The 26,002-nt window shown below is 51.3% G+C and overlaps 1 protein-coding gene across 5 annotated transcripts; it reads left to right on the top strand.

Moving 5' to 3' along the window:
• The first annotated feature begins 1,028 nt into the window (after window positions 1-1,028).
• On the top strand, window positions 1,029-25,561 carry UBA1 (ubiquitin like modifier activating enzyme 1). 5 transcript variants are annotated; one of them, XM_030806583.1, is made up of 27 exons: window positions 4,183-4,385; window positions 7,324-7,382; window positions 9,166-9,282; window positions 9,407-9,465; window positions 9,568-9,736; window positions 9,839-9,973; window positions 11,267-11,373; window positions 11,650-11,740; window positions 11,852-11,984; window positions 12,524-12,621; window positions 12,732-12,878; window positions 13,012-13,188; window positions 13,317-13,421; window positions 13,510-13,590; window positions 13,918-14,073; window positions 16,340-16,505; window positions 16,640-16,836; window positions 20,040-20,104; window positions 20,345-20,540; window positions 21,264-21,338; window positions 21,463-21,652; window positions 22,852-22,940; window positions 23,200-23,292; window positions 23,420-23,611; window positions 24,760-24,861; window positions 24,970-25,070; window positions 25,227-25,561. In XM_030806583.1, exons 2-27 carry the CDS (start codon window positions 7,365-7,367, stop codon window positions 25,360-25,362), a joined length of 3,195 nt encoding a protein of 1,064 aa, XP_030662443.1. In that variant the 5' UTR covers window positions 4,183-4,385; window positions 7,324-7,364; the 3' UTR covers window positions 25,363-25,561. The 5 variants fall into 5 exon arrangements, with proteins under 5 accessions (XP_030662445.1, XP_030662444.1, XP_030662443.1 ...); XM_030806585.1 differs by lacking the exons at window positions 4,183-4,385; window positions 7,324-7,382 and adding an exon at window positions 1,029-1,282; XM_030806584.1 differs by lacking the exon at window positions 7,324-7,382 and having other exon boundaries at window positions 4,135-4,385.
• The last annotated feature ends 441 nt before the right edge of the window (window positions 25,562-26,002 follow it).

Genomic DNA, 26,002 nt, shown 5'->3' with positions numbered 1-26,002 from the left:
TATTAAAGTTGTTCTAGATATTAGAAAAAAGAAAAGATGTCTATTTTAAGAGGCTAGTGTTAGCTGAAGCTGCGAAGGAAGAGGCACTCTCATACATCGCTGGAGGCGATGCAAAATAGTACAACCCTCACTTCCACCCTCCCTCTCCCTCTCCTTTGTCTATTTTCCTGCCTCCACAGGGCTCACTGTGGGACCACAGATGCACCCCACTATGCCCAGCTAATTCTTTGATTTTTTGTGGAGACTAGGTGGTGGTGGTGGGGTGTGTGTATGTGTGTGTGTTGGGTGGGGGGGCCTCACTTTGCTGCCCAGGCTGGTCTTGAACTCCTGGGCTCAAGCAATCAGCCTGCCAAAGTGATGGGATAGTAGGCGTGAGCCACCGCGCCTGGCCAAGACTCCATTTATTAAAGGGCTAAAGAATTTTGCCAGGCGCAGTGGCTCACGCCTGTAATCCCAGCACTTTGGGAGGCCGAGCGGGCCATATCGCCTGAGTTCAGGAGCTCGCGTCCAGTCTGGCTAACATGGCGAAATCCCGTCTCTACTATGGTAACATATGTAAACATAGAAAAGATAACAGTAAAATTTTGTCTGTGTTATAGGACCGTTGACCAAAATGTTATGCAGCACATGATTGTATATCCATAATTTATATTACTGTGTATAGTCGCAGATATCTATTATAATACGGGTTTGTATGTGAAACTATAATTTTACTTATTGTTATGTTTATGGTCTGTGTCTCTTGCTAGAATGTCAGCTCCATGAGCTCAAGGAAGAATTTCCAGCACCTGACCCATGTCAAATGAACTTTTTTGGCCACCTGAGTCTTGGTCTCCCCATCTGTAGGATGGGTGTGCCTTTCCATGTGGAGGCACCCACACGTTCCGTTTCCTCTTCCCACCCTACAGAGCACGGCTCCGGCAATTCCACAGCCCAGGCTTACATTTTCCCATATTCTGGACGCTGGTGCCCACCACGTGCACCAGGCACTGGCCAGACAGAACTACCACCCCCAGCATGCCGCGCGCATTTGGGCCGTACCACAACCTGTAGGGTCATCTGGGTCTGAAACGGGCACCAGCGACGCGGGAGCAGGGACTGACGCCCCTCTAGCAAAGCATCTGTGGTACATCCCAGACCCGGGGCTCTCCAAGGCCCCGCGCTTCCGAGCTCCGCGCAAACTCTGGCTTCTCTTGTACGACGGAGGTGGTTTGCTCTTCCGTTGCCCCGTGGCTTCAGCTCATCTTTGGCAGGAAGGCGAGGCTTCCGCCCGGCACAGGGGGTGAGCTGGAGCACCGTGCCCCCAAGCCTCTGGACAGCATTTGGAGGAGGGTGCTTCCCTAATCCCAACTTCGGGGATCCCCTCATGGGCGTATTTGGAGCCTCCGGGCCCGGGGTGATATTTTGGGGGCGTCTGCTTTTGAGGAGACCCTTAAGGGGTTCCGTTTGAGGACTTCGGGGTGGGATTTGGGAGTCTGTTTCGGGGAGCACCCCGCGGAGACAGGGTTTGGGGGGCTTTGGGGAGATTCTTAGGGTGTGTGTATGGGCACCCTTGTCCCTGGAGCAGGATTTGGGTTATTCTTCAAGGGGAGAAGCAAAGTTTGAGGTTACTAAAGTCAAGGCGGGACTGGGGGAGGGCTTGTTTCAGGACCGGAGTCCTGGTGACAGTGAGAACAATCGGGACCGACGTGGCATTGTGGAGGTGTCAGGCCTTTGTGACCTCTGGTTCTGTGATGAGGTCCTCCCCGCGTCTGGAGGCTCAGGACTGCGAGACTGGACACGTCGGGGGCCCAGATGTTTCTAGGGAGAGGAGCCTCCCAGCTCAGGCTGGGGAAGGGACACCGGAGCCCAGCTCTTCCTGAGCTGACGCGGCGCCACCCGGCCTTTATTCATTATTCATAATAAGGTGGGGCTGTGGTAGGAGGCAGTTTTTTGCCTCTTTCGCACCTGGTCCGCTGAAGGTTATCGGCTTGTGAATTATTCACGAGGGGCGGATCAGCGTGCCGAAGGGACGTGCTGAAGGGGCGTTCTGAAGTCTGCCGCGCAAACGAGTTCATTGACGATTCGCAAAAGTTAAGTAGCACCCTGAGTTTTCAGTGGCTTTTCTAGGGGTTCCGTGCTTAATTCATGAGGAGTGTGGCTTTTGCAGCTTTGTCTGCATGATCCGCGGTTAGCTTTCCCTTGCAGGTACCAGAGTTAAAACCTGGCGTCTAGCGAAGGGATGAGGCCTCCTACATTGTTCATTTCTTATGGCCTGGTAATCCCAGATAATCAGCCGAGGCTCTGGATTCAAATCCCATCGATCCTTTCCAGTTGTGTGATCTTTGGCAAATCGTTTTGTAAGCCTGAATAATAGGTATGAGGATAATGATAAGATTAGCTTACACTCGTTTAGCTACTTAGCGCATTTAATCTTCACGACAATCCTAGGAGGTAGGTCATTATTACCCCCACTTTATAGATAAGGAAACTGGGACACAGGAAGGCTAAGTAATTTGCCTAAGGTCACACAATCAGTGAGTGGCTGGGCCGGGATTCAAATTGGGGTCTAGTTCCGCAATCTGTAGTCTTAACCAGATGCCATAATGTCTCCCCTCCCCACTCCCCTGCGCCGCCATTTAATAGTACTACTACTACTAATATAACACTTAGTATGTGCCAGGCACTGGTCTAAGCCCTTTCTACTTATTTCTTCATTTAAACTCCATCACAAGGTAAGTTGTTGTTATTCCTATTTTATGGATGGGGAAGCAGTGGCCCAAGTTGGGGGTTTCTCTAGTGGCTGAGTATTCATAACTAATTTTATATTAATGTAAATATATATTTACATATCTTAACATATTACCTTTATATTAACATATAATATTTTAAAAATTTAACAGTGCCTTGTGCCGGCAATGTTCTAAGGCTCATCCCATAATTTATATTCTCTGATTTTCTTTTGTTTGAGACGGAGTTTCTTTCTTGTCGCCCAAGCTGGAGTGCAATGGCGCGATCTCGGCTGACTGCAACCTCTGCTTCCCGAGTTCAAGCGATTCTCCTGCCTCAGCCTCCCCAGTAGCTGGGATTACAGGCGCCCGCCACCATGCCCAGCTAATTTTGTATTTTTAGTAGAGACAGGGTTTCACCATCTTGGCCAGGCTGGTCTTGAATTCCTGACCTCAGGTGATCCACCCGCCTCGGTCTCCTAAAGTGCTGGGATTACAGGCGTGATCTGATTTTCATAATAACACATCTCTGTGAGGTGGGTGGGCTCTATTACTATCCTCATTTTACAGTTGTGGAAACTGAAGCACCTGCCAAAGACATGTAGTGAGTTTGGGTTTGATTGGACCAAGGCAGTCCTTGTTCCTGAGGCGGGGAGAATGGAGGGAGGCGTGGAGAAGGGAGGCGGGGGCAGGGAGTACACTTCCCCTGGGTTTTCTGGTGGCACTGCAGTGACATCTTTCATTATTCATGAACAGGAAGGCGTGCTCACTTTGCCTTGGCTATAGCATCGTAATCCCTATTTGCTGGGCAGGGCAGTCTTGGGTGTTTCTTCGCCTTATGCATAATTCATAAATTGGGTGGAGCCTTTCTTGACCTCTCTGAGTTTCCAGGTTGAGCTACTGCAGCAGCATAATTCATTATTCAGGACCTGGGAGAGTGTGTTTTCCCTGCAGTAGCCCCATTTCCCTGCTTACAGTGTATTAGATGCAGCAATAGGCGGGCGTGCCCTTTTATTCCAACCCAGTGGGCCTCATGCATTATTCATGAGTAAGTTGTGGCCTGGGTCTCCTTAGCTTCCGGGCCCCTGCAAGATCATCATTATTCATAAATGGGGGGGTGTGGCTTCCATGTTTTAACATCTGTTTTCTGGTTGCTGGTTGTTAGTCTACCAACCATTCAACTTCATGCATAACTTATAATCAGGAAGCATGGCCTTAACGGTTTTTCTTCGCTTCCATGACAGCCTAGCTGCAACAATTCATTCATTATTCACATTCCATGAGGCGTGGCCTCTGTTTTAACTGTTTTCGTTGTTACTGCCACAATGTCCACCAGGTGGTGCTGTTCCACTTCACACCGAATGAATCGCAACTGGGTAGGGAACTTTATGCATGATTCATAAGTAGGCGCGGCCCGCTTGCATCCGGGTTTCTGGGGGTGGGGCCCAAGGTTTTGTTCCGGCCCCAGGCTCAGCAGCCGCCATCTTGTGTCGGCGGCTCGGCTGAAGGAGGTGGCAGGGACAACCACAACCACAACGGCCGGGGGAGGAGAAGGCGGCAGCGGCGAATCTAGGCGGCCCAGGCGGCGGGGAGGAGGAGAAGGAGGAGGGTGGCGGCCGGGCTTGGCTTCGGCTCCTTGAGGAGTTGGCGGCGGCGCGACCCGGGGAACCGGCATTGGTAAAAAACGTCCTTTCACTGCGCCTCGCCCTGGGCAGGGGTTTCGGGGAGGCACTGCAGGGGCCTGAGACACGCTCCTGTCGGGGCGGGCCACGGTGACTCGGGCGCCAGGAATCAGCGGAGTAGGGAGGGGGGAGCGGATCCTGGGGCGGGGCCGACTTTCCCCGGCCAGGACCACTCCGGCTCCCTCTGGTTCCAAAATCTGACCTTGGAGTCGGACCCCTAGGATGTGCTTTTAGAGACTCACGCCCAACATCTCTAGTCTGGGACCTGACTCCGTTCCGAACCTTGTATCTCAGACCAGAACTCTGCCCAATCTCCAATAGAGATTTACGGGGATCAGCATTGCTGATCAGAGCTCCTCACCATTGAATGCCATTAAAGACCTGCCCCAGAATCTCCTTTGAGACACCTCTAGCCTCTCAGTATTTGCCCTCAAGTCTTCCAAGACGGGCTAGATCTCGAAGGGGTCCATAGGCCCTTTATCTCTGTAAGAGAGTCCTCTTTAGCATTTTCCTTCAGGCCCCCCATCCCACACACATGCTAGCCGCGCTCAGAGCTTCCAGGGGTACTAGACCCTGTGAAAGGCCATTTGGGCCTGGCCTTTGTGTCGGGGACCCCTCTTCGCCACACCTCAGGTCTCCTAACCCCACCCTGGCCCCTAGCATCTGCCATCAGAGACTCTGCCCAGTATTTATACTCAGAGACCCCTCTTAGCATCTGCCTTGAGAGACTCCTCAATTCCTAGACTGTGTCCTTTGACACTTTGTCTACTTTTACGGAATTTCTCGCTTTTTATACTTCCACTATTCAGAGACTACTGAGAGGCCTCAGCATCTTCCCCATCAGGCACCTTGAACCCCCAGAGCCTTCCAGTGCACCAGATACCAGGGAGGAACTGTTTGGATACATAATTCTTTATCAAAGAGCCCTTGCGAACATCTGCTCTTGCAGACCCCGTTGGCTTCTAGCCCCTTCCATCAGAGACTCGCCTCCCCATCCCCAACCTCACCCTAGACCCAGCCTCTACCTTCAAAAACCAACCTGGGTTCTAGCTGCTTTTTTCACGGATCCCTTATCCTCACATCAGGCCTCAGAATCTGCCCTCAGATCCTTTCAAGATCCCTAACGTCTGCAGTCAGGGGTTTTCAGCTTCTGCTTTCAGCCTCCTTGGACCCCAGGATCATTGTCAGATGTCCCTTCCCCCCACAGGCCCTCTTGTTTTCTTTTTCTTTTTCTTTTTTTTTTTTTTGAGACAGAATTGTTTCACTGTGTCGTCCAGGCTGGAGTGCAGTGGCGCCATCTCGGCTCACTGCAACCTCCGCCTCCCGGGTTCAAGTGATTCTCCTGCCTCAGCCTCCCGAGTAGCTGGGATTACAGGCATGCGCCACCACGCCCGGCTAATTTTTTGTATTTTTAGTAGAGATGGGGTTTCACCATATTGCCCAGGCTGGTCTCGAACTCCTGACCTCAGGTGATCCACCTGCCTCGGCCTCCCAAAGTGCTGGCATTGCAGGCGTGAGCCACCGCGCCTGGCTTTGGCCCTCTTGTTTTCTACTGCAGTAGAAAACCCTCTTCTCAGCATCTACCTTCAGTGCCTCCATGGGGTCCTACATAATTGGTCAGAGAAACCCAACCCCATTTGGGGACCTAGCCAGTGTTTGCTTACTAACCTTTTTAAGGCCTGAACTATCTGGGCCCAGCTTCCCTTTTCCACCCACTCAGAGCAGCTATGATACCTAGCATGTCCTGTCAGAGATTGACACAGGGCCTTTGTGTTCCATTAGAAACCTCTCCCAGCCCCTCACCATCCACCCTCACAGCCTCCTGGGACTCTGTAGTAGGAATGTCAGATACAGCTCTCCTCTTGCATGTCCCTATCTATTATTTTTGGTTAAAGATTTCTCTCTGCTACCAGCATCTGTCTCCAGAGACCTCCAGAGCCTCAACATCCTCCTGATGGAGGCTACCCCTCCCCCCAGACCCCAACATCTTCCTGCTGCCTCCTCAGACTCTAGAATCCCCCACCCATTCCCTTTGCAGCTTCCATGGGGCCCAGCAACTGTCCTCCTACCTCCTTGCAGCCTCTGGGGGCCTCCACTGCAATTTTTCAGCCTTTCTCCAAAAGATCCTTTTCCAGAGATCCGAATTTGAGTCTTTTCCTAATACCCTAGCCTAGTCCCTTCCCTCCCAGGACTTCTAACATCTCCTTTCCCATTTCTATCAGAGCCTCCTTGCTCTTAGACACCCACTTCCTGATTCTCCTCTCACATTCCCATGGACTTCTCAGTTAACCCCCTCCAGAAAGCTTGACATGCTCCAGCCCCCCTTCTCTATGCCCTAGCTTCTCCATCCTGCTAACCTGCCTCCTCTCACACCTCCAAGACTCTTCCCTCAAACCCTCTGGTTTGGGAATAGAGAATGTGTACGCTTGAAAATCTTCAGTTTGGAGACTCAGGTATGTTTAGAAACTAAGCTGCAGCTCAGCTTTGCGAAACAGTTCACAGTGTGTATGTTATAGTGGGGGCCTGAGCAAATGTTGAGGTAGGAAGGGTGTAGATTGTTTTTCTGCTGGGTGTGGGGGATCTTTAGCTCCTCTCCAGAGTTTCTGTCCCAGACTCCTGCTTGCCTTGAGACAGGGCTGTTCCAGACCTTTGCAATCGAAATCCACTTGAACAATCATCTGAAACTTCTTAGACTCTTGCTGCCTACACTAGGGATCCAGAGGTGAAATGTCCAGATATTAAAGTGCTCTCTGGACCTGGATCATCTCTAATTTATGGAATGAGGAAATGGCGTGTCCCAAACAAACTGACCAATGACAAGGCAAGGAGATAACTAAGTAATGGAGGCCACTACACGTGCCCAGGGAGGAACTCATATCCTCAGGTCAGTGAGTTCTGACCACAGACCTTGGCTTCTTTAACCCTGCCGGCAGCCTCTTGAAGACAGTTTCGTTTGTCCCAGCTTTTGGAGGAAATGAGATCTCTACCCCAGGTCAGTCAGAGAGTCAGTAAATGGAAAATATGGTTCACCTTTGTCTCTACTAACTTACCAAGCCTCTTGCTACCCAGGTTGGTTCTTAGCATTCCAAGCAATTCACCTGGCTATCTCTGGGGCTCCAGCCAGCCTCCTGCCTCCCCTCATCTCCCATTCCTTAGCCCTCTGGACTGGGCCCTGAGCCCAGGGGCATTTGGCAAACAGTCCCCCACCAGCTGCATGCCTCTGGACGAGTGAATGGGGTTCTCTGAGCCTTTGTTTTCTCATTTGTGATTTGGGCATAGGGTTATCTGGGTCATGGGGATTGTTAAGATTAGACAAAGCCCTTTCCTCTTTGATTGACACGCAGTATGCTCTTGGTAGATAGTAGGGAGCTCTTGTCATTGTGGTTGGTGCTAGTGACAAGTGCCAAGATGGAATCTTAGGTACATTGGGATACTTAGTGTCATAAAAGTCTCAGTGTGGGAGGACTTGTGTGAACAGAAGACTCAGTGCCTAGAGGAGCACTGGGGGTGAGGGGAAGTGACTCTGGGTCCTCCCATCTCCAGCATGTGGAGCCAGTCACCCCCACCACCAGATTTCACTTCCACAGCAGGCTATATTGTTCTGTCTCTGGGACCTAGCAGGTGACCCTGGGCAAGTTACTTCTCATTTGTCTGGCAAGGACGCTAAACTCTGCCTTGCAGGGTCATAGAGGGGATGAAACGTGATAACACGAGGAAGCAGCTTGGGCTTCAGAGTCAGCAGATCCTGGTCTGGTCCCAGCTCAGCTAGTGTGTGGGAACCTTGGTCACCAAACGTCTCTGAGTGAATTTTTTTCCTTCACTTTAAAGTTGGGGGTATTATTGATAGCACTCCAAACCCCACAGGAGTACCCTGAGGGCAGAGTGAGAGGAGGCTTAGAGAAGTGCTTACTATGGCATCTGGCACAGGGAGGACTCCTGATAAATCTAATACTCATTTATCATTGTGGTTAACCTGTTTAAGGGACTCCGCATGCAGATGAGGCTTGGGATGTGTTTGTTTTCTCTCTTTCTGCAACCTCTTTTATTGGTCTGTGTCGGTTTTCCCCTCCCAAAGCTGGGGGCAGGGTTGGGCTTTATAAAACTTCCCTCCCTGAGCTCCTCTGGGGACTGGGTTCTCAGCAAGTTACCGCTCCCGCCATCATGCCACCCTGATGGATGTCCAAGCCTCACTTCCCTCCTGCACTCCCCGCTCCCGCCGCCATCCCTGGGATTAAGGGAGAGGAGAATGGCTGCTTGTTACTGCCTACCTACTCTGTGCCAGGTTCTATGCTCTGTATTATTTATCATCTCGATAACCCCATGGGGAAGGTAAGTGGTATTATCACCCCTGTTTCACAGGTGAGAAAACTGAGGCCTGTGGCAGTTAATTATTACTGTTAGTGCATGGCAGGCTCAAGATTTGAAACCAGGTCTGTCCTGAATCCACATCCTTCCCCTGACCTCCACACAAGTACATTCTTGTCATTCCTTTCACTCCAGGATTGGAGTCTCTCCCTCATTATCCTGGGCTGGGAAGAAGCAAATGGCTTAGTGGTCAGCAGTGTGGATTTGCAAATCAGACCACCTGGGTTCAGATCTTAGGTCTGACAGCTGTGTTACCCTGGGCAAGTCTTCACCTTTCTGTGCCTGTCCCCTCTTTGCTGTAAAATGGGGGTACTAATACTTAAGTCTTCCCTTTCCCCGCAGTTGCTACTAACAGAAAAACGGTACCCATGTGCCCCAGGGTCACCTCTGATCTTCCTTTTTTCCTCCAGATGTCCAGCTCGCCGCTGTCCAAGAAACGTCGCGTGTCCGGGCCTGATCCAAAGCCGGGTTCTAACTGCTCCCCTGCCCAGTCCGTGTTGTCCGAAGTGCCCTCGGTGCCAACCAACGTGAGTGTCCTCTCCGTGGAGACTGGCAGACGAGGTGGTGGGTGGGAAAGTCTTTTGTATCACTCTCTGTCTATGCTCCACTCCTGTGTGTCTCCCTAAACTTGTTCTTTCCCTCTATCCCTAGGGAATGGCCAAGAACGGCAGTGAAGCAGACATAGACGAGGGCCTTTACTCCCGGCAGCTGTAAGTGGGGCCAAGGCCGGGCTGAGGGGTGTGGGATGGGACATTGAGAGGATAGGGTTGGGTGGGGCAGGCCCTGACCTAGAGTACCCCCTAACCTGGCAGGTATGTGTTGGGCCATGAGGCAATGAAGCGGCTCCAGACATCCAGTGTCCTGGTATCAGGCCTGCGGGGCCTGGGCGTGGAGATCGCTAAGAACATCATCCTTGGTGGGGTCAAGGCTGTTACCCTACATGACCAGGGCACTGCCCAGTGGGCTGATCTTTCCTCCCAGGTACCTCTTCCTAGCACCCTTCCCCCTTTCCCCCTTCCCGAGGCACCACCGTTCCTGGTGCCACAGCCATTTCATCTTTTTCCCTACTGCACACCCTTACAGTTCTACCTGCGGGAGGAGGACATTGGTAAAAACCGGGCCGAGGTATCACAGCCCCGCCTCGCTGAGCTCAACAGCTATGTGCCTGTCACTGCCTACACTGGACCCCTCGTTGAGGACTTCCTTAGTGGTTTCCAGGTATCTTGGGGGTACCACCCAGCCTTCTGCCCAGTTCTCTCAGAGCCCATCTCTGGTTTGTTCAGTAGTATTCAATATTGATTTAATGGGTTGGCTTGAATGCCAGGTTTTGTGCTGGGGGACTAGAGTATGCAGGCAGCAGTTAGCCCCTGGCCCTGCCTTTTCTTGTCTTTTCTTTTCTTTTTTTTTTTTTTTGAGACGGAGTCTTGCTCTGTTGCCCAAGCTGGAGTGCAGTGGCGCGATCTCAGCTTACTGCAAGCTACGCCTTCCGGGTTCACGCCATTCTCCTGCCTCAGCCTCCCGAGTAGCTGGGACTACAGGTGCCCGCCACCCCACCTGGCTAATTTTTTTTTTTGTATTTTTAGTAGAGACGGGGTTTCACTGTGTTAGCCAGGGTGGTCTCGATCTCCTGACCTTGTGATCTGCCCGCCTCGGCCTCCCAAAGTGCTGGGATTACAGGTGTGAGCCACCGCACTTGGTCTGGCCCCACCTTTTCAAGTGGGGAAGATGTGTACAGACAGTACAGCATAGTGATTGTGGGCACAGACTGTGGAGCCATACTGCCTTGCTGCAGGCCTCCAGCCTTGGTAGTGTGACTTCAAGCAGGTTGCTTCATCTCCTGTACCTTAGTTTTCCTGTTTGTAGTCAGTGCGTGGTAGCAGCACCGACTTCATGGACTTTTTGTGAGGGTTAAACACGTGGAATTGCAGCTGGCATATAAGGACTGGATGGGTGTTTGTTAATTAAAAAGTCCAGGCCGGAAAGAGGTGCTCTGGAAGCTGAGAGTCGGCCCTGGGGTATCCCAGGTTGCCAGGGCACTGCAGCTAAATCCTGATAGAGGAGTAGGAGCTCACCCTGGTGGGGAAGGATGGACATTCAGGCAGAGAGCAAAATCCCAAAGATCATGGCGGAGCAGGCATTGTCTTGACAATTGGAAGCAGGTGGGTGTGGTAGGAGTGAGCTCAGACTTTGGCTGGAGACAGAGTTTTACTCCAGTGTCTCACAGGGCATGGCAGGCAGACAGCAGCGGGTGTTTGTCAAATAAATGAGTCAGCTCTTCTCCAAACTCCGTCCTCCCAGCTACCTCTTCACCTTTCCTGGTATAGTCCAGGGGTTCCTTTTCGACCCCCACAGAGTCTGATGCACAGTAGGTGCTATGTGTTTGTGAAAGAGGCTAACCCAGCAAAGCCTGGGTGTGTCTGCCTTGAGGACTGCCTGAGTCTTCCACACTAGCCCTCCACCATTTTTTCCCCTTCACCCCAATGCTGGGCCTGAACCTCCATCTCTCCACAGGTGGTGGTGCTCACCAACACCCCCCTGGAGGACCAGCTGCGAGTGGGTGAGTTCTGTCACAACCGTGGCATCAAGCTGGTGGTGGCAGACACGCGGGGCCTGTTTGGGTGAGTAGCAGCCCACCCCCCTCCCCGTCCCTTTTTCCCCCATCTCCTACCAGGCCCAGGCCAAGACCTCTAGGCTCTCCCTGCCCTCATCCATTCTCAGCTACCCAGGTTTTGGGTTCTGTGTGTTCATCTCTCCCCATGTGGCACAAGTACCATCTTACATCCCAGCAGTGATAGGCTGAGTTTGCTCAGCAAGTTTTCACTATATCTTGAGGGACCCCTGGGGCCTGTATGTGCATGGGACACGGGCACCAGCCCTATTGCTTCCCTCTATAGGCAGCTCTTCTGTGACTTTGGAGAGGAAATGATCCTCACAGATTCCAATGGGGAGCAGCCGCTCAGTGCTATGGTTTCTATGGTTACCAAGGTAAGGAGACCAGCCCTAGGGTTCCTAGCAGGCAGGTGGGCTGCGGTAGTCCTTCCTGTCTGCTCTTGGTACCCTGGGCCTGTTTCTGAGACTCACTCTTCCTTTAACCAGGACAACCCCGGTGTGGTTACCTGCCTGGATGAGGCCCGACACGGGTTTGAGAGCGGGGACTTTGTCTCCTTTTCAGAAGTACAGGGCATGGTTGAACTCAACGGAAATCAGCCCATGGAGATCAAAGTCCTGGGTGAGCTGGGACCATGGGGGAAGCAGAGGGGAACTAGAAGATATGTTCCTGGGTTCTGGCCGAGGAGTTGAAGGGAGGAGACATGGCCCTTGGTTCAGAGTTGGGGAGACACATCCTGGTGTTTGAGATGAGACAATCCCGTGGGGTCCAATAAGAGCTGGTGGGCATGGGGGAGAGGTACTGTGTTTGAGCTATTCCTGGGAGAATGTGTCCCTGGTATCTGAGCTGAGTGGGGAAAAGGTCTCTGGTATTTGAACAGGGCAGATCAGAGGATCTACTTGTGTGTGAGCTGATTTGGATGGGAAGCAGAGAAGGTCTTCCTGTGTAGACTTGGAGCCAGGGACACAGGGTCTCACGGGGTGTGAGCTGGGTCTGGGGCACAGGAGAGATGGTTTCTGATGTCCAAGTGGAGCCTGGAGCAGAGGGGAGACAACTTCTGATGTCTGAGCTGAGTCGGGGCAGGAGGTTCCTTATCTTGCAGGGGTTGTGGATTTTAGGGAGAATGGGTAGACTGACAGCTCTCTTCCTGCCCTCTGTAGGTCCTTATACCTTTAGCATCTGTGACACCTCCAACTTCTCCGACTACATCCGTGGAGGCATCGTCAGTCAGGTCAAAGTACCCAAGAAGATTAGCTTTGTGAGTGTGTCGATGGGAGCAGTGGGCTGTGGAGGGTGTGGTTCTAGGCATTCCCTAGTTCTCCATTCCTCTCTTCTGGTTCTGATGACCTCCCCCTTCCCCCGCCACAGAAATCCTTGGTGGCCTCACTGGCAGAACCTGACTTTGTGATGACGGACTTCGCCAAGTTTTCTCGCCCTGCCCAGCTGCACATTGGCTTCCAGGCCCTGCACCAGTTCTGTGCTCAGCATGGCCGGCCACCTCGGCCCCGCAATGAGGTGGGTGGGTGGGCGAGCCAGCCAGCGCAGACATGCCTGGCACTGAAGGCCCACCATGCCTCTCTGCCTGTCCACACTCCCTGCCCTCACTGTGGCCTGACAGATCCTCTCTTGGTTCTTTCCGGCCCACCAGGAGGATGCAGCAGAACTGGTAGCCTTAGCACAGGCTGTGAATGCTGGAGCCCTGCCAGCAGTGCAGCAAGAGAACCTGGATGAGGACCTCATCCGGAAGCTGGCATATGTGGCTGCTGGGGATCTGGCACCCATAAATGCCTTCATTGGGGGCCTGGCTGCCCAAGAAGTCATGAAGGTCAGCACGGGTGGGGAGAGGCAGGATTGGGGCGGGCCAAGTGCCTCCCTGACTCTGTCACTTGCTCTCTGTCTGTGTCAGGCCCCTGTTAACCACTGACCACCCCTTCTCTCCCTTCCCCTCTCCAGGCCTGCTCCGGGAAGTTCATGCCCATCATGCAGTGGCTATACTTCGATGCTCTTGAGTGTCTCCCCGAGGACAAAGAGGCCCTCACGGAGGACAAGTGCCTCCAGGTATGTGGGTGGGACCTGTGGGGAGGGCATCATTGGGGGCATTTCTGGGGAGGCCTCTCTCTAACCCTCCTCCCTTTGCATTCCTTAGCGCCAGAACCGTTATGACGGGCAAGTGGCTGTGTTTGGCTCAGACCTGCAAGAGAAGCTGGGCAAGCAGAAGTATTTTCTGGTGAGTGGTCCCCTTGGATGTCTGCTCCCCTCACCTTGGCCTCTGGCCATCTCCCCTGGGGGCTTCCTTCGGCATCTCAATGCAACCGGTGGCGCATTCCCTTTGCCATTCTCCTTATCTTGAAGGGAAGCCCAGTGCATCCCTCGTTTCACCCTCTGGTGCCTCCTTCCTCACATGACTGCATGTCATTTCTTAGAGTCCTGCAACCTGAAGATGTGTTGTTAGCCCCTCTCCCTGTCTCTCGGGGGAGTGAGGGGTGATGGGTAGCTTCACACTAACCTGTATCACCCTGACCAGCCTCTGCCTGTCTTCTTGGTTGCCTCTTAGGTGGGTGCGGGGGCCATTGGCTGTGAGCTGCTCAAGAACTTTGCCATGATTGGGCTGGGCTGCGGGGAGGGTGGAGAAATCATCGTTACGGACATGGACACCATTGAGAAGTCAAATCTGAATCGACAGTTTCTTTTCCGGCCCTGGGATGTCACGGTGAGTAGGGTAAGAGGTGGGGCTTTGTTGTCTCACTTTCCTCCTTTATCTTTTTTTTTTTTTTTTTTTGAGACGGAGTTTCGCTCTTGTTGCCCAGGCTGTAGTGCAGTGGCGTGATCTCTGGCCCACCGCAACCTCTGCCTCCTGGGTTCAAGGGATTCTCCTGCTTCAGCCTCCTGAGTAGCTGGAATTACAGGCATGCGCCACCACGCCGGGCTGATTTTGCATTTTAAGTAGAGACAGGGTTTCTCCATGTTGGTCAGGCTGGTCTCGAATTCCCGACCTCAGGTGATCTGCCTGCTTCAGCCTCTCAAAGTGCTGGTATTACAGGCGTGAGCCACCACACCTCGCCCCTTCTTTTTCTTGTTCCCATTTTTTCTGTCAGAGATCTTTCCGCCTCTGCCAGAAGCTCTTCTTTTTGGCCTTTCTTTCCCTCAGCTTCTGTATCTTCTTTTTTTTTTTTTTTTTTTTTTTTTTTTTGCGTTGTCCTCTTTTTAGTGCTGGTTGGGACGGTGTGTCTGGGGTCCTCAAAACCACTCTCAAGCTCAATTCACCAAGAGTACTCACAGGACTCAGCATATAGTCGTGCTTGTGGCTACAATTTATTACAGCAAAAGGATACAGACCAAAATCAGCAAAGGGAAAAGGCTCGTGGGTTGAAGTCTAGGGGAGCCGGGTGCAAGTTTCTAGGAGTCTTCTCCCAGCGGGAGTTAAACAAAGTGGCCTTTATTTCCCCAGTAACTACAGAAATAACAGTAACAAGGTGTAACAAGACGTGAAATGTTGCCAACCAGGGAAGCTTGTTAGACTCAGCACCATCTCTTTTGCTTGGGGCTGGTCATGTAGGCGCCCCCTTCCTGGCACATACCAAAATTTCCAGACTCCCAGAAGGAAAGGTGTTCAGCATAAACTGTGTTGTTTGCATGAACAGTTTAGGCACAGTGAACCACTGATACCAGGTAGGGAGCAGTGGGAACCTTCCTGAATTCCAAGTTCCCAGACACCAGCCAAGGGCCGACCTTGGAAGCAGGCCTTTCCAAGGGTTGTAGTTTCAGTCTCCTAAGCTTACACTTCTCTGCACGTATGGAAACTGGGTTGGTTATGCAGGGTTCTCTGAGAAGCCTTCTGTAAGGAACAATGTCATTTTTGCTTACCCAGGATTTATTCCCCCTTTCATTTATTTCATTTATTTACCAGATAGTTATTGAGGTACTGTTTTAGGTATTGGGGATATACCAAGGAATAAAACAAGATTCCTGGAGGGAGAGGGGAACGGACAGCAAACAATAGACACAATACGATCGTGAGGTATATAGTTAATGTTGGTGACGAGTGCTCCTCCAAGGAAACAACAAAAACCAGACAAAGGAAGTCGGGGTGTCAGGGAGAATGGTTTGTAGTATTGATGACAATGGTTAAAGAAGGCCCGAGTTCTGCAAAGACCTCAAGGATATGAGGGACTAGGGCGCCCTGTGCTGCAGAAGAGCCTACGCAAAGATCCTGAGGTGGGAGGGGTCAGGGAGCCAACTCATTTTACGGTAAGTGGAGGTGGGATCCAGGGGAGGATTCTGAGCAGAGGAGGGACGTGGCCCAATTTGGGCTTTGAAAGGATCCTGCTTGTCTGTGTGCCAGCAACCTGGTGGTGGTTGGGGGAGTCTACATCAATCCTGGGTGCTATTACCTAAAAAAATAGTAGGTGTTAGACGAAAGAACAGATGTCTGGCCCATTGTCTCCAGTCTGTTCCTGTCCACAGCTTCCCTTTACACTGAGCCCCTGCCACATGCATCATCATCCTGGCCATGTGGCATTGTCACAGACCGTCTCTCCTGCTAGCCTCCTAACTCAGGGCCTGGGTCTTCCCCAGCATTAAGTAAATCAGTCTCAGGCAGACAGCCCTTTATAGATGTTTGGGCCAGGTGCGGTGGCTCATGCCTGTAATCCCAGCTCTTTGTGGGGCCGAGGTCTTTGAGCTCAGGAGTTCAAGACCAGCCTGGGCAGCATGACAAAACCCTGTCTCTACCAAAAATCCAAGAATTAGCCACACATGGTGGCACACACCTGTGGTCCCAACTGCTCGGGAGGCTGAGGTGGGAGGATCGCCGGAGCCTGGGAAGTTGAGGCTGCGGTGAGCCGTGATCTACAGCCTGTGTGATGTAGAGAGACCCTGTCTCAAAAAAAATAAAGATGTTTTTTGGGTGAATGCACAAATAAGTGAGCTCTGTTCCCCCATCCCTACCCTGGAACTGCACTTTCTTAACCCTTTAGAAGTTAAAGTCTGACACAGCTGCTGCAGCTGTGCACCAAATGAATCCACATATCCGGGTGACAAGCCACCAGAACCGTGTGGGTCCTGACACGGAGCGCATCTATGATGACGATTTTTTCCAAAACCTAGATGGCGTGGCCAATGCCCTGGACAACGTGGATGCCCGTGAGTTTGGAGGCGGGTGAGGTGGTCAAGGGCAAAGTTGTGTGTGTTTCGGTGTGTATATACCGAGAGGGGTGTCTGTCTTTCTGTCCTCTCCTGATGTTCCTTTCCCGGCTCTTGCTTTGTCCTCCCCACAGGCATGTACATGGACCGCCGCTGTGTCTACTACCGGAAGCCACTGCTGGAGTCAGGCACACTGGGCACCAAAGGCAATGTGCAGGTGGTGATCCCCTTCCTGACAGAGTCGTACAGTTCCAGCCAGGACCCACCTGAGAAGTCCATCCCCATCTGTACCCTGAAGAACTTCCCTAATGCCATCGAGCACACCCTGCAGGTGATAAGCTGTGGGAGAAGGGAAAGAGGCCAGGCATCTGGCCAGGCTGCTGCCTGTTCGCCCCCAGGCCCTTGCCTTGCCTTGCCTTTAGATGTTGCATGCCCAAGTGTAAGATGTGCCTTTTCTCCAAACCTCCCTCCCTCACTTCCCACCAGGCAGCCTAGGTTTCTAGAATGACTCATTCTTTTTTCACTTTTATTTTGATTTTTTTTCAACACATAGACAAATATTAAGAATATTATGATGAATACTCAAATACCATTCCTCACCTAAATTTAACAATTCTTAATGTTTTGCCACATTTTCTTAGATTTATGTAGATTTTTCTTCTTTGTGCTTAAATGTGTCACAGACATCACAACCCTTTACTCTCTACTATTTCAGTGCCTCTGCCAAGTGAGGATATCTTGCTGTAGAACAGGGTTTCTTAGCTTCAGCACTGCTGACATTTGGGGCTGGTTATTTATTTGTCATGGGAGAGGGGATGCCGTGTACACTGTAGGATGTTTCTCAGCATTCCTGACTTCCGCCCACTAGATGCCAATAGCACTCTCCCTCCATCATGACATCTAAAAATGTCTCCAGACATTGCCAGATGTCCCCAGGGGTGCCACATCACTCCCAATTGAGAACTACTTTTAACAGAAACATCATTTTCATGCTCAACAAAATTAACAATCTTACCATCTCTTCCAGTTATTTATTTGTCTCTAATGGTCCATATTCAGGTTTTCCCCAGCTGTTACTCAAAATGAGTTTAACAGCTGGTTTGTCAGGATGATTCTGTGTGTATGGTGCATGTATCTACAGAACAGTGCATATATTATCTAGCTCAGGGGTGTCCAGTCATTTGGCTTCCCTGGGCCACATTGGAAGAAGAATTGTCTCAGGCCACACATAAAATATACTAATACTAACGATAGCTGATGAGCTGAAAAAATAAAAAAAGGTCCGTGCATAAATCTCATAATGTCTTAAGAAAATTTACAAATTTGTGTTGGGCAGCATTCAAAGTCATCCTGGGCTGCATATGGGCCACAGGTTAGACAAGCTTGATCTAGCTGAAGTTTTACAAAGTGAACACACAGGTGACCACCACCTGGGCCAAGAAATAGAACCTAGGAATTACCATTGTGCTTGCTGTCAGAATAATTCTTAGTGCAGTGTTTGAGGCCAAACCATTTAGAATAGTAGGAGTATGAGGGTGGGAACAAAATAGGGAAGGGGAAAAAAAAAAAACCAGTTCCATCTGTCACTTTCTCCCTTCTGACACTGCAGTTCCAGAGTGGGTATGTTTGTATTTATGCACCCACCACAGTCTTACTAGGTCATGTGTAACCTTGAACTTAACCTCTCTGTGCCTCAGATTCCTGTTCTGTAAAATGGGAATGACAGCATCTACCTCACAGGACTATTGTGAACCACTTGGCATTTACTGTGTGCCTGGCACTGTTTTAACCAAGCTTTAAATATATATGTATTTGCTCATTTCTTCCTAGCAACTCCATGAAGTAGGTATCACTGTTGTAACACCTGTTTTAGAGACAAGGCACAGAGGTAAAGATGTTATCCTGTGTGCGTGAAGTCACAAAACTAGGTAATACGTGGCATAGCTGGAATCTGAACCTGAATTTCTAACATCTGTACACTCCAAACCACCTCGCTCATGACTGCGAACTGTCCTAGGAATTCTCAGAGGCCAGAACCTCTGTCTTGTTTGCTATTTTATTTTTTGAGACAAGTCTCATTCTGCCACTCAGGCTGAAGTGTATTGGCACAACCATAGCTCACTGCAACCTTCAACTCCTGGGAAGTGTCTGTGTGTACACGTGTATGTGTGTGTGTGTGCGTGCGTGCACCTGTTAACGTTGACCAGGCTGGTTGTAAACTCCTGGGCTCAAGTGATCCACGTGTGTGTGTGTGCGCGCGCACGCGTGCCCGTTACGTTGACCAGGCTGGTTGTAAACTCCTGGGCTCAAGTGATCCACCTGCCTCAGCCTCCAAAAGTGCTGGGATTACCTGTGTAAGCCTCTGTGTCCGGCCTCTGTCTTGTTTTGTGCCAAGTCCTCAGGGCCTGGATAGGGATCATTTTTGGTTTGGTCTGAGTTTTTTCTTTTTTTAAAAACTGTGGTAAGATATACTTAATTGAAGTTTTTATTTTTTATGGAGGCATAACATATATAGAATAAGGTACACAGATTTTTTTTTTTTGAGGTGGAGTTTTGCTCATGTCGTCCAAGTTGGAGTGCAGTGGCGCGGTCTTGGCTCACTGCAACCTCCGCCTCCCAGGTTCAAGCGATTCTCCTGCCTCAGCCTTCCAAAGTTGTGGGAATACAGGCGTGAGCCACCTCGCCTGGCACTCAGATCTTAATACATTTTTAGGCTGGGCATGGCGGCTGACACCTATAATCTCAGCACTCAGGAGGCCAAGGAGTGAGGTTTGAGCCCAGGAGTTCAAGACCAGCCTGGGCAACATAGCAAGACCCTGTCTCTACAACAAATCTTAAAAATTAGCCGGGTGTGGTGGCATGTGCCTGTGGTCCCAGCTACTGGGGAGGCTGAAGTGGGAGGATCGTTTCAACCTGGGAGGTCAAGGCTGCTGTGAGCCCTGATTGCATTGCTGCACTCCAGCTTGGGTGACAGAGTGAGACTTTGTCTCAAACAACAAAACAAAACAGTTTTCCACATACACAGCACTATTGTAACCAGTGCCCAAATCAAGTTCATTGGTTTTTTTTTTTTTTTTTTTTTTGAGACGGAGTCTTGCTCTGTCACCCAGGCTGGAGTGCAATGGCATGATCTCGGCTCACTGCAACCTCCGCCTCCCGGGTTCAAGAGATTCTCCTGCCTCAGCCTCCCGAGTAGCTGGGATTACAGGCATCTGCCACCGCGCCCAGCTAATTTTTGTATTTTTAGTGGAGATGGGGTTTCACCATGTTGGTCAGGCTGGTCTTGAACCCTTGACCGCAGGTGATCCATCCACCTTAGCCTCCCAAAGTGCTGGGATTACAGGTGTTAGCTACTGCGCCTGGCCTGGTTTTTCAATTGAGGTGGGGGAATGGGGAAGGCTGGAGAGCTTCCCTGCTTCCAGAGTAGCTGTGCTCCTTGTACTTGGTTTATTCACTGATGGTCCTTCTAATAATGCCTGTGGAAACCCATTTTGTCAACTGTGGCCACATGTAATCTGTTTGCTCTGTCTGCAGTGGGCTCGGGATGAGTTTGAAGGCCTCTTCAAGCAGCCAGCAGAAAATGTCAACCAGTACCTCACGTGAGTAACTCGAGTGCCCTCTCGCCCTGTCCCTGTCCACCAGCCAAGGCATCCCGCCCACTTTCCTCATCACAGTAACACTTGGCACCAGGCACACTTTTCACATGAATGAGTGGCTGTTTGGGCCTCATGTTGTTTGGGGTCGGGACTAGTTTTCCATGCAGAAAGTAAGATTGCTCTGGAGCCTACTCCTGAGGCTCACATGTAATCCTGTCCTCTGTCCTCTTCGATTCCTGATAGAGACCCCAAGTTTGTGGAGCGAACACTGCGGCTGGCAGGCACCCAGCCCTTGGAGGTGCTGGAGGCTGTGCAGCGCAGCCTGGTGCTGCAGCGACCACAGACCTGGGCTGACTGCGTGACCTGGGCCTGCCACCACTGGCACACCCAGTACTCGAACAACATCCGGCAGCTGCTGCACAACTTCCCTCCTGACCAGGTAATGCCCGGTTGTTGGGTCCATTTGGCAGAATGTGTTTCCCTGAAATGGGAGCCTGCAGTGTGGGTCCTCTCACTGCGGAGTCCAGCTGTGGCAGGTGCCCTGAGGCGTGGGGATCTGAGAAGAGTGATTGACGCTGACCTGCTTTTTCCTCACCCTAGTTCCTTTGAGCAAAGAGGCTTGGTTACTGTTTCCCTTGACTGTGGTGTGGGCTGCGTCATCCCTGATTCCCAGTCAGGGCTGTAGGGATTATGGGGGAGAAATTCTGGAGTTAAGAGCACAGGAATCAATATGGGTTCAAATCCAAACTCTACTTGAACTTAGGCAAATCAGGTAACTTCTCTCTGTACCTCAGTTTCCTCGTCTGTGAAGTAGAAATAATAGTGATCTATCTCATGGGGGGTTTGGGGAGGATTAACTGGTATTTATTAATATGAAGTTAGTACAATGCCTGGTAATCCATGAGAGTTTGTTAAATGATGGGCTATCTAGCACAAAATGACTACCCAGGGATTGGTAATTGTTCTCTCAGTCAGATCTCTGGTTCAACCTGTGGGACCCTACAGTTGGGGTATTTTGTGATTGGCTCCAGTCCCCATCGAGTGCCCAACCCAAGATAGTGAATTGGGGGCACCTCTGGGGCCTAGGTGAAGTGAAGCGTGAAGATTGTCAGAGAGGCCTTCACTCTCAGGTCCTGTTCTGAAAAATCTCTCCATCCCTTAGCTCACAAGCTCGGGAGCCCCGTTCTGGTCTGGGCCCAAACGCTGTCCACACCCGCTCACCTTTGATGTCAACAACGTAAGTCTCCTCTCTAGGGTCTTCTGGGGTCAGGTGGAAGGTGAATAGGTGGGAAGGAGGTGGCGGCTCCCCACTCGAGGGCTGATGTGCTCACCCTTCCCTTCCCTGCCCTGCCTTCTCCTAGCCCCTGCATCTGGACTATGTGATGGCTGCTGCCAACCTGTTTGCCCAGACCTACGGGCTGACAGGCTCTCAGGACCGAGCTGCTGTGGCCACACTCCTGCAGTCTGTGCAGGTCCCCGAATTCACCCCCAAGTCTGGCGTCAAGATCCATGTTTCTGACCAGGAGCTGCAGAGCGCCAATGCCTCTGTTGGTGAGGGTGTTTGGCCAGTTGGCCAGGAGTCACCCCCACATGTCCCCGACCTAGTCCAGCCTCCCCACCAGTCCTGTACCCCTGGTTCTGCTCTGCTCTCTGACCCCAGGCCTGAGGTTTACCCACACCTTCCTTTGAGCCTCCCTTTGACATGAAGAGGGTAGGTTGGGGCAAATTATCTCCCTCCCTCCTCCTCCTTCCCACTATCTGGCCCTCAGGAGAACTTGCTGTTTTACTCTTGCTCTGTGTATTTCCCTTAGTTTTGTTCTTTCTTCTGTTTCTTCTTGATCTGTTCATCTAGGAGATATGATCTCTACCAGTGGTCTCTCTCCCTTGATACCTTCCTGCCTTGTCTTCTTCCAGATCCGCCCCCATCTGTACATCTACCCCCATGTTTCTCTGTGCATCTTCACCCTCCATAGTTTGGGGCTGCGGTTTACTGACACCCCCCACCCCACCCCATCTGCATATTTTTTCATCACCCCTCCCTTCTGTATATAATGCTTCTGTAGCTCTGTAACGCTCCCTACATTTACCTTCCTTATATCTCCCCCATTTTCCTCTCCATAGATCTCCTCCCATTTCCCCTTCCATGGTCCCCATCTTCCTTCTGAAATGTCTACTCCTTCATGTTCCTTTATGTATGTCTTCCAATCTTTCCTTCCATATCTCTCATCACCTTCAGATATTTCCTCCATCTTTCTCCTCCCACCTGCCTCGCCCTCTGTATATACTCCCACTCCCCCCTTTTATATCTTCTCCATCTCCCCCCATATCTTTCCTCTATGTCCACATCTGTATATTCCCCCCAACTTCCCCTCCATATATCTTTTTTACTCCCCTTTTCCTCCCCGTATCCTCTGTGTTCCCCCCATCTCGCTCCACATCATTCTTCCCAAGATCTTTATGTCTCCCATCTTGATTTCTCCATCTCCACTTTCTCCTAACATTTTCATTTCCGTTCCTTAGTGTCTCTAGAGAGATCGCTCTTGATAGTCTCAGCTCTTTCTCTGTGTTTTTCAGGTTTGTATTCTGCTCTGCTCTACCTCTCCTCCGTGCCCCTTTTCTCTCCTAGGATGTCTCTCCTTTCCAAATCCTTTTTCTACCTGAATACCTTTTGCCCCACCCTGGGCTCCCATTTCCACCTCAGACCTTAGCCTGGGATCTAAAGGGCTGACAGTGTCCCTTTCTTCATGCAGATGACAGTCGTCTGGAGGAGCTTAAAGCCACTCTGCCCAGCCCAGACAAGCTCCCTGGATTCAAGATGTACCCCATTGACTTTGAGAAGGTACGGGGTGGGGGCTCAGGACAGGGAAGGAAGATGGGCAAAGCATAGACAGGCTAGAGAAAACAGGAGTATCTGGAGCCAGCCCCGGGCCTTTGTGGGGATCAGATTGTGGGCCGGCCACGTGGCTCTGAATGAGTAGGTGTTCCCAGCCATCCCTTTGTGATCTGGGAGAGTCCAGCAGGCAGTTGCAATGGAGGATACACATCTTCTTTATCTGATCCTCTCCCCACTGCCTTCACACCCTCCCCACTCATAACAGGATGATGACAGCAACTTTCATATGGATTTCATCGTGGCTGCATCCAACCTCCGGGCAGAAAACTATGACATTCCTCCTGCAGACCGGCACAAGGTGAGGGGAATCTAGACCTGATGTTCCGCCCTCCTCCAGGTTTGAGTTACCCACACTTAGCCCCTCTGTAGACCCTGAGGCTCTTGTACTTAACTACCACCTTCTTTTGTCCCTTCCTGTCTCTCAGAGCAAGCTGATTGCAGGGAAGATCATCCCAGCCATTGCCACGACCACAGCAGCCGTGGTTGGCCTTGTGTGTCTGGAGCTGTACAAGGTTGTGCAGGGGCACCGACAGCTTGACTCCTACAAGAATGGTTTCCTCAACTTGGCCCTGCCTTTCTTCGGTTTCTCTGAACCCCTTGCCGCACCACGTCACCAGGTGGGGGCCTGCATCGGAAGCAGGGTTTGGGTGGTGTGTTATCTGTGTAGATCTGGTTCTAATTCACGTCATACCCTGTCACCAGGTGAGGGTTTCTGTCTGTGTACCTACCCTTTTTGTGCATCCTTTTTCATTTATTCATTAATCACATTGAGTACGTGCGAAAAGATGGGATATTTGAATTGTGCCCTGGGAGATTATTAGTAACTACACAGTAATGGCAGCCAAAATTTATTGGACGCTTCCTACACTTAAGTGCTTTGCTTGCTTCATTCATGAATTCATTCAAATTATTTATTGAGCACCTTTTGTGTGCAGGTACTCTTCTAAGTTATGTTCCTCAAGTAGATTATATAAATAACCTATTAAATGATTTTGGAATAAAAAAAAGGATAAAAAGAGGCCGGGTGCGGTGGCTCATGCCTGTAATCCCAGCACTTTGAGACAAAGGCCGAGGCACATGGATCACGTGAAGTCAGGAGTTCGAGACCAGCCTGGCCAACGTGATGAAACCCTGTCTGTACTAAAAATACAAAAAATTAGCCGGGCGTGATGGTAGGCACCTGTAATCCCAGCTACTCGGGAGGCTGAGGCAGGAGAATCACTTGAACCCGGGAGGCGGAGGTTGCAGTGAGCCAGGATAGCGCCATTGCGCACCAGCCTGGGTGACAGAGCGAGACTCCATCTCAAAAAAAAAAAAGATAAAGAGGACTTGAGAATACCAGGGGGCGAGGGGATGTGTTTGAGATTTTGTGTGGGATGATCAGAAAAGGCCTTGCTGAAAAGATGACATTTGAGATCAGCCTTGGAGGATGTGAGGGGACAAACCGTGCAGGCTTGGTGGCGAGTGGGGACACATTCCAGGCAGAGGGACCAGTTCTTGAAAGGGTACCAAGATAGGGGTGTGCCTGGCAAGTTGGAGGAATTCAAAGTCCCTAGAGTGAGTGTGAGATTGAGGAGGGTGGGAGATGAGAAGAAAACAGAATTTCATTGCTTTAGGGTGAGATAGGAGCCACAAGAGGATTTTGAACAAAAGAGGGTTGTGATCTGACTGAACCCGTCTGCATGGAGGTGAGGGGGATGGAGATAGATGAGGGCTGGACCCTCTGGGATGGCCTCCATCTTACACTCCCTTCTTTGTCTTGCAGTACTATAACCAAGAGTGGACATTGTGGGATCGCTTTGAGGTACAAGGGCTGCAGCCTAATGGTGAGGAGATGACCCTCAAACAGTTCCTCGACTATTTTAAGGTAAGGCCCCTCCCTCACTCTCTCACCCCACCTCGGGGGGCGAGGTGTGCAAGGTGACTTGCTGGCCTGTCCACCTCCATGACCCTGCTGTTCCCCCTCCCTCTCCAGACAGAGCACAAATTAGAGATCACCATGCTGTCCCAGGGCGTGTCCATGCTCTATTCCTTCTTCATGCCAGCTGCCAAGCTCAAGGAACGGTTGGATCAGCCGTGAGTTGGACACTGGCTAGGCTAGGGGAGGCCCTGTATGGGTTGGGGAGCCTCAACGTCCAGCTGTCCCACTCCAGTTCACTGCCCCCACCTACCTGCCCGTCCTCTCTTGCTTTCTGCCCTCCTGACCCTATACTCCCATCCCCCTATCCCCAGGATGACAGAGATTGTGAGCCGTGTGTCGAAGCGAAAGCTGGGCCGCCACGTGCGAGCGCTGGTGCTTGAGCTGTGCTGTAACGACGAGAGCGGCGAGGATGTCGAGGTTCCCTATGTCCGATACACCATCCGCTGACCCCGTCTGCTCCTCTAGGCCGGTCCCTTGTCCACCCCTCTCCACACCCCTTCCAGCCCAGGGTTCCCATTTGGCTTCTGGCAGTGGCCCAACTAGCCAAATCTGGTGTTCCCTCATCATCCCTCTACCTGAACCCCTCTTGCCACTGCCTTCTACCTTGTTTGAAACCTGAATCCTAATAAAGAATTAATAACTCCCACATTGCCTGCCCTGCTGGTTCCAGGGAAGGAAAGGACTTCCTGGAGCTGTCTGGTTCAGATGGTAACTCAGAGGGCTCAACCCCACCACACCTGCCAGTTTTCTGGACAAAGAAAATGTAATTGCCACCTCTTCCTGCCCTCTCTGCCTAGGAAGAGATGGAGGCACCAGTGAGGCCATAGTGAGCAGGTACTTGGGTCCATGTGACTATTAATTTGAGCTGGGTTCAATTCTCACCTTCTTCATGTCCTAACTCCCTGCTCTGTGAAGAGGAATCCCTGCTCTGTGAAGAGGAAAGTTATGGTGACCAGGCTGCTAGGGCATGGCCAGCATGCCTTATGTCCTTAGGGCAGATCCCCTCCCACCTGGCTCAAAGCACTCAGACCCTGGGCAGCCTTTTGTGGTCATGGTTCCCAGCACCAGGAATGCCTGTGCTGCTCTT

The sequence above is a fragment of the Nomascus leucogenys genome, chromosome X, assembly GCF_006542625.1.
Source record: "Nomascus leucogenys isolate Asia chromosome X, Asia_NLE_v1, whole genome shotgun sequence".
In the NCBI taxonomy this organism is placed as follows: domain Eukaryota; kingdom Metazoa; phylum Chordata; class Mammalia; order Primates; family Hylobatidae; genus Nomascus; species Nomascus leucogenys.
Note: the sequence above shows the minus strand (reverse complement) of the source record. Positions and strands in the feature narration are given on the sequence as shown.